The sequence below is a fragment of the Rhinopithecus roxellana genome, chromosome 12 (genome assembly GCF_007565055.1).
Source record: "Rhinopithecus roxellana isolate Shanxi Qingling chromosome 12, ASM756505v1, whole genome shotgun sequence".
Taxonomy (NCBI): Eukaryota; Metazoa; Chordata; class Mammalia; order Primates; family Cercopithecidae; genus Rhinopithecus; species Rhinopithecus roxellana.
Genome location: NC_044560.1, coordinates 69,165,100 through 69,173,603, shown reverse-complemented (window position 1 = coordinate 69,173,603; position 8,504 = coordinate 69,165,100). Strand labels below are relative to the sequence as shown.

Sequence of the window (8,504 nt, the reverse complement as noted above, 5' to 3'; positions counted from 1 at the left end):
CCTTCACTTCCTACTAGCACTCTCTGCTCTTGACATTTCTCCCTTGTTGCTTTTCCTTCCTTCCTTCCTTCCTTCCTTCCTTCCTTCCTTCCTTCCTTCCTTCCTTCCTTCCTTCCTTCCTTCCTTCCTTCCTTCCTTCCTTCCTTCCTTCCTTCCTTCCTTCCTTCCTTCCTTCTTTCCTTCCTTCCTTCTTTCTTTCTTTTTTTCTTTCTCCTTTTCTTTCTTTCTTTTTTTTTTGGAGTCTTGCTGTGTTGCCCAGGCTGGAGTGCAGTGGCGTGATCTTGGTGCACTGCAACCTCCACCTTCTGGGTTCAAGTGATTCTCCTGCCTCAGCCTCCTGAGTAGCTGAGACTACAGTTGTGCACCACCACACCCGGCTAATCTTTGTATTTTCAGTACTGACGGGGTTTCACCGTGTTGGCCAGGCTGGTCTCGAACTCCTGGCCTCAGGTGATCTGCCCGTCTCAGCCTCCCAAAGTGCTGGGATTACAGGCGTGAGCCACTGTGCCTGGACCCCTTGTTGCTTTTCTTAAATAAAGAAACAAAAACAACAAAAAATGAAAGTAGAACTTCGCAGTCCAGCTTTTTGTCCTTCCCTCTTTCCTTCCAAGCATTTGTCTTCCTTTTTCTGCTCCTTAGCCAGGCAATAGACTCTGGCATGTTGGCTTCCCTGACTCTGGTTTCTTCCACTCCAGCTCATTTTCCTTCTCTGCCACACCATCTCATAGGCACCTTTCACCCAATAAATATGGGTGGAGCAGCTCACATGTCCTAGCTCTGTGCTGGGACCTGGAGATGCAAAGGCAAATCCAATCTTTGTGTAGAGAAAACTTGTTTACAAAACTCTCCATCTCCTAGGGATCTATCTTTCCTCCATATTATGTTCCTTTTTTATTTCTTCCACTCTCTCTCCTCAGAATATTTTTATTTCCATCTTGACTGCTGTTAGAGGTCTCCTATGAGAAGGAAATTATCTATAATGGAACAGGAACATTAAAAGCCTCAGTTTCCTTGGTAATTATTGAACTCATAAGGGGTTCACATCAGGTTTTGAATTTTAAGAACTAAGTTAGAAGAAACTTTGTTTTTCTAACCAGATTATTTTAACACTTGCCCTTTCTAGTTCTTCTTCAGATATTGGTTTTTAAACTTCAGACCGTGAGAATTTTCTGTAAGCTCCAGTCAATGCCAGATTATGAAGAAATGCCTTTCCAAATTCCTAAACCTGAACTAAATATGTCAAAGGTAGGAAGCCTGGAAGCGGCTGGTACCTGCATCTCTGTATGAGCAAGTTTGAATGCATTTAGGCAACAAGGTATTGCCGAAATGACTCAGCTAGTCTGAGTGATCTGCTGGTGTGCCACTCAAGTTAAGGGGAACATTAGTAATAATTATCAATTTTTGATCATTTGTTTATTCATTAATTCACAAAAGTATAAACACCTATGATACAGTACGCGGTAAACTGAGAGTTGGGATTACACCAAGACAGACATAGTTTCTGCTCTGATGGAGTTTTCAGTCTGGCTGGGATTGTGAACATGTACAGTAATTCTAATACAGTGTCCTGCATGTTATGACAACACCCACTATGTGCCAGGCATGTGTTAGCTATGCCATATTCTTATCTCATTTAACGTATGCAGTATCCATATCAGGTAAGCACTATTAATCTCTCCACTTTACGTATGAGGAAACTCAGACTCAAAGATGTCAAGTAAGTTGCCCCAAAGTACAGATTCTGAACTCAGGTCCACTTGACTCCATCGCTAGAGTTCTTCCCCACTACACTACAGCGTTTCTCACAAAACTGAAATGTGGTGCCATGCTTGACATCGTAAACTGACTGTTAGGACTGAGAAACAGTAACACGAAGGAGCAATGGCAGTGTCTCAAGCTACTCATCTGCAGGAAGCTCGCTTATGACAATTAGGAATAAAATAACAACATGCATTAAAAAGGTCATTCTCTATGACCCAAACTATTTTCTAATTCCAGGGGTACAAAAATCTCTGCAAAATGATAGAAGAATTTTTTTAATCTCACTCATTTCCACAAAGATCATATTCATATTTCAAGTGCTTTGTCTTGAAAGGCTAGAAAGGGGAAAAAGTAAAGACTAGCTCCCCTTTTTTAAAAAAAAAAAAATTATTATACACACACACACACACACAGAGAGAGAAGAAGCGATGATACATAAAAGCACAGTTAAAAGGTCTGTCTCCAACCGAGGTCAGCAGGCTGCCCAGATTCAGACAATTGCCAAATGCAACCCAAAGTTTGCAAATGCCCCACACCTCCCTCCCTGGGGCCTGATGGGGCATATTCCTAACAGCTGTTATTACCATTTAGCAGGTCAGAGGAAAGATGCTATTCTTTGGCTTTACCTGGAAAGGTTTTCTTTTATCAGCAGAAAAGGATAAAGACTTAATTCTTGCAAAGGAAGAGGTTTCAATAAAGTGAATCTAAAAAATAATCCACTCTGGCAAAACGTGCCTCATTAAAGAATTTTCTGCTACATATTGATTTGCAGTTTGTACATGATATCTTAAGATAACTAGTGCATGGTCTGTGAATTGGAATGTTCAGATATTCGTTCCAGCTTTGGAATAACCAACATGGTGACTTTTTGCAAGTCATTTTACCTCCCTGGGCCTTGACTTCCTTTTCTAAAAAATGATAGTATTTGGACTTTATAGCTCTCCTTCCAGCTCTAATAATCTGTGACTGTATTCCATTGACCCTAACAGGATAGCTACTTATCTGGATCAGCATCCCATGGGAAACCAGACTCCCCAAGCATTTATTGCAAGCTCTATTTATGTCTCTAAGGAGGTGGGCCACCCAGCCCTAATGGCCTTCCCTATGCCAGGAGAAGTTTGAAATAGGGAAAAACTAAAGAGAAAATTAGAGTTAAAAACGGTTTGTGTAACTTCCTGATCTGGGAAAACAATGAGGTTCAACCAACCGAATCTAAAGGGAAGGAAACTGATATGGTTTGGCTCTATGTCCCCACCCAAATCTCATCTCGAACTGTAATCCCCACAAGTCAAGGGAGCGACCTGGTGTGAGGTGATTGGGTCATGGAGGTAGGTTTTCCCCATGCTTTTGTGGTGATAATGAGTGAGTTCTCATGAGATCTGATGGTTTAAACGTGTTTGGCAGTTCCCCACCTCATTCTCTCTCTCTCTTCTGCTGCCGTGTAAGATATGCCTTGCTTGCCCTTCACCTTCTGCCATGACTGTAAGATTCCTGAGGCCTCCCCAGCCATGTGGAACTGTAAGTCAATTAAATCTCTTTTTCTTATAAATTACCCAGTCTCAGGTAGTTCTGTATAGCACTATGAAAACGGACTAATACAGAAACTGAATATAATGATCCTTGTAATGGGGATAGTATTCTTAAAATATTAATTATTTGTGTATTTATTACCTCTTCTTCTAAATTATGTCTCACAGCAGCCACTCCACATCTTGAGCCCAAAGAAAGTAGAGTGAGTAAATGCCACTTTGGGCATCGGGAGTAAGTTATGATGTGTGTGTGACTGGGGACAGCAGGAGAGGTCCTCCCACCAGACTGAAGGAGGAAAGTGCAAGTGTGCTCTTCTACCCGCCAGCAGGTTGTCAGAAGTGTAAAAGGGCTGCAGGAGGGGAAATAATAGATACGCATGCCTCCAACTCTCTCTCAGCCAAAGTTCATTGCTGCATAACAAGTTAGCAGCTTGTTATTTAAACCACAAATTTAGCAGCTTAAAATAATGGACATTTATTATCTTACAGTTTCCATGGATCAGGATTAGCTGGATCCTCCACTTAGGGTCAAACAAGACTACAACCAAGATGGCAGCTGGGCTGCATTCTCATCTGGAGGCATGACTGGAGAAGAATCCATCTCCAAGCTCACTCAGGTTATTGGTAGTTTTCATTTCCTTGTGGTTGTAAAACTTGGGATCCTGGCTTCATACTGGCTGGTGGCTACCTTCAGGTCCTAGAGGCCACCCACAGTTCCTAGGGGCCACCTACAGTTCCTCACCACATTGGGTTTCCCTACACGGCCACTCTACCAAGTCAGCAAGCAAAGTCTCTTGCAAGTCAACTAGCAAGGTGAATTTTTTTATATAAGGTAGCATAATCACCAGAGTGATGCCGTATCCATTTTTTACATTTTATTGGTTAGAAGCAGTCACAGGTCCCACCCCCACAACTCAAGAGGAGGGGATTATACAAGGGTATGTGCACCAGGATGTGCGGATCATAAGGAATCACCTTAGAGCCTGTTTGCCACAAAACCAAAAGCAAAGAGGCCCTTGTCCTTCTCTGAGTCTCTGAGAAGAGATTTCCTTGCAGGATACTGTCCCCACCCCCACATGCAACAAGTGGTGGCCATATCAGAGAAAAGTCATGACTAGGCTGAAAGCAGACCTGAGTTGGTTTGCTGGGGTCTCCCTCCTTGTATGGAAAATATCCAGAAATTCCTGGATGCTCTTTAGAAGAAACGAGAAAGTAACTGACTTGCTGAACAGTCAACTCACCAGAGTGGTCACTATGGGGGAGCTAAATGACCCTGTGGCCAAGGGCAGCCGAGGCCAGAAAGCAAGTGGTAATCACAGCCAGGCCTCAGAAGGATACATAGCACCAGCTGCCTCAAAAGAGAATCCCACCAAGCCCTTCCCAAGCTGAGGAAAGAAGAGCTCTCAAGTTTCCAGCAGCAGCTGCCACATAGGCAAGCACTAACAGTACAGGGAAAGGACACAACCCAGCAGGACCTGTGAGGACTCTGAGAGCAGCCAGAGGCCTGCACAAAGACCTCTGGGGCCACCTCTGGGGCTACAGAGTAAATTCACCCATTGACTCTCTTGAGGGTGAGGATTCTGAAAGCCTGAGCAGTTACCTGAAAGGAACTATTTTAAACCAAAAGGAGACTGACATATTGTTAATTGACTCATTTAAAGTTCACATTTGTTTCCCTGCTACCCCAGGGCTGGAGAATCTTGAAGAAAATTCAATCAGTTATAGAGAAATAAAGGAAGTACATTTTCTTTGCACAATTGGATTGTGTGAGTGAATTTGTAATCTTGCTACACCTGCTATGTAACAGACATTATACACATATGTTTCCATAGAGTTCTCCCACCACCCTATGAGGTAAGTGTTATTATATTCCCATTTTACAAATGATGTTGAAACTCTGAGAGGTTAAGTAATTTGTGCAAGGTCACCCAGCTGGTAAGTGGAAAAGTTTTTATAGAACCCAGAATTGTCTAATTCTAATACTTAGGCTCTTATTTACTATGCCTCTGTATTAGTTAGGTAAGCTAAATTCTGTAATTGGCATTCCTCAAATCTCAACAGCTTTACACAAAAAAAAGGGTTATTGCTTATTTCACAGCCAAGTGCAGGTCTCTCTCTACAAACTCATTGCTCATTTAGAGATCTGCACTCTTTCTCTCCTCTGGGTCCACTATCCTCCAAATCTATAGAGTCCTCTCCACTCAACCAGTGAATACAAGAGGAGAGACCATGGAGGGTTGCATAGGGTGACTTTATGGGCCAGACCTGGAAATGGTACACATTGCTTCTGGCAACATCAATTGGCCAGAACTCAATGACACGATGCCACCTAGCCACAAAAAAGGCTTGGAGGTGTAGTCTAGGTTAGTGCCCAAAAGACAAAGGGATAGGACTTGGTGGACACATAGTATTCTTTGCCACCATTCCAGACTCATAACCTAAAAGACATACATCTATGTCATCTTTTTCACCTTTCTTACTCCAGAGGAATCAGATTTTCCTTCCATTAAATACGAAGATCAAAATTGAAAACACTGGTCTGATAATCCAGGGATAAAGATAACAGATACACCCAGAAAACTTTTTAGATTTGGCTTCACGGTATGCTACATCTTGCTATGAGTTGTCTATCATTCATTTTAGTTTCATACCTGGGTGTCAGCAGCTAAAGTCCATGGCTAGCATGTGCCCTGGGCTGTCTATAGGAAGAAAGTAAGCCATGACTGACTCTAATGGCTTAGGTGAAATCATAGTGTGACCTGCCTTCATGATATGTCTATGGCTTGGATGTTGGAGTTTCTGTGGGAAGAGAAATCCAATACATGATTGTTCTGCTATAATCTTAGAGAGGACCTAATTGCCTGGGCTTAAGCCATTCAGAAAACTGAGAATAATCATCATCATCTCATAACTTATAAGTTACCATGTCATACTGAGATTTGTTTCCCCAGGGCTGGCAGGCACTAAACAAGTGTTTATTGACTTGATCTGACCAATATGTTTCTTTTAATGTAATTATAGGAAAATGGGCTTAGAAAATATATTTTTGACTGGAATAAGGACAAAACGTTGTTGTTGTTGCTGTTGTTGTTGTTATTTTTAACCATAGATGTCTTGGAATAATGTTATCTTGATAAATGCAAAAATGGAATAAACAACTATCCACTTAGTGATGGTTGGTATGTGTTCCTGACTTAGGATGAGGTTAACTGATATTACAGCTGTGCTTTCTGGTGTCCTTCAGGGTTTGATGGAGGAACTGCAGAAACCATGGTTCATGGGAGGTAGAGCAGGGGCACAGGAGGGCACAGGTCCCCTATTGTGAATTCAACCAGAGTAGCTTTGTCTCGATCTCTTGTACCATGTAAAATTTGAAGAAAGGATGATAAAGACATTGGTAAGCCACTGGAGTAAACCAATGGATTTCTTTGGGTATCATATGTGATGTAGTTAATCCTACATCGTTCTCTCTGTGCCTAAGAAAGGAACAACTGGTGAGGTGATAGTGGGCAACTCAGAGTCTATCTTCCTCAAAGGCAATTTGGAGAGTGGAAAAAGCATGGGCTTTGGAGGCAGACAAGCCTGAGGTCAAAGCATGGATCTTATTAGGTCTGTACAGCAATACACTGCCCTTGCAGGATACCTGTGAACAATAGGAAAGGCCACAGGCTTAAAAGAAGGGCAATATATTGTAGTGATTAAGAGTATGGGCTTGGGAGTTGGACTGCCTGATTCAAGACTGTCATTAACTAGCTTAGTAACCTTGGGCAAGTTAATTAATTTCACTAATCTTCAGTCTCCACATCTGTAAATGGGTTTATTAATAGTATTCGTGTCATAAGCTTGTTATAAGACTTAAATGAATCTATGTCTGCAAAGCACTTAGCCCTGCTGGATACATAGTAAGTGTACAGTGATGACAATTGTTACAAATAATTATTAGTTCTAAGCACAGACCCAGACACACAGAAGACATTTAATAAAGTATAGCTATAATAACTTTCACCCAAGATCTCCTCTCAGAAAAAGAAAATACTAAAGTGAAGAAGGAACAGGAAGGAGCCATGGGTTAGTAATACAGAATGAAAGAGTGAGTTTCTTAAAGTATTGAATATGAGTAGAAAAACTGCATCCGTAGTGAAGAAAAAGATTAGGGGATGTTTATGGGCTTGGGAACCATGGTAGTGACCACATAGACAAACATTGGGTCAATTTCATGCTCAGAGATAAGGCATTACTGTGAAAGAGGAAAAGCCTGGCATGACTCAGCAGGTCTCATTCCAAAAGCAAGGCACTATCTTCAGACAGGCTCCAATAAAATGCACAAGGAACACAGAAGCCAGCTAACACAGATCATTTTCTCAATTTTCCAAACCCATACCTTATGTCCTGTGGGGTGGCCATCCTGCTCAGGGCCAGATTCAGGCAGGCAGTGGGACAAAGAAAGCCAAGAGAGATGTTTAGAACGAAGAATGGGGGTAACTCTCCAACTCCCACATATCATTAGTGGCAAATGTGTGGTGCCCAGTTGTGCAAGGCTTTGCACTAAATAGCAGACAAAGGGAATTGTCTATATGTAGCTCCTGCCCTTATGCACCTCAGGATCCAATATTCATCAGAGACTCCTTTTCCTAGGCGGCCCACCAGGCAATAAGATCAGACAGGCAACTTTGCAAACTCATGTTTTATCTTCTTAATATAAAAGCTGATTCCCTCAAATTATCCATTAGAGGCAAAAGAAGAAGAAAATCATCACCCAACAGTAACTCTTAAAATCCAAACTGATTAATTTCTCAAATGAATAATTTAGATCTGAGACATGAAATCATTTGGAAAAGAGCTTCTACTTTAAGTGATTTCATTCTACACCTTTCACCACCAATGGACGCCACCATTTCACAAAACTTAATGCTTGTCTCATTTGCAAAATGACTTCCAATGTAACCAATCAAAGGGAGAAAGCAGCGCCTAACAGCAGGGCAGGATTCCCTTCCAATTCTGAAGAGGAAAGGGCAGGACAAGGGTGAGCTGTAGCCAGGTCAATCCCTTCAACCTAAGCAAATAGCTCCTTCTGGGTGAATGGCCAGGAATTGAGATATTAATCTGGAAATGTTATCTGGATACTAGATGGATGACCGATCCCCAAAATACTTGAATACAATGGAATAAATCTCCCAACAAAGACACGGTGTTATGTTTAATCTGTCTTTAACG

General features: G+C 41.8%; 1 protein-coding gene across 1 annotated transcript; it reads right to left on the bottom strand.

Annotated features, from left to right (window-relative positions):
* Positions 1-476: 476 nt before the first annotated feature.
* Positions 477-7,694, bottom strand: LINC02801 (long intergenic non-protein coding RNA 2801; the record flags this gene model as incomplete). Its single annotated transcript, XM_030942866.1, is given in 2 exon segments — positions 477-789; positions 7,672-7,694. Coding segments are annotated over 2 exon segments (336 nt in total), but the record flags the coding sequence as incomplete, so codon positions are not given.
* Positions 7,695-8,504: the final 810 nt, after the last annotated feature.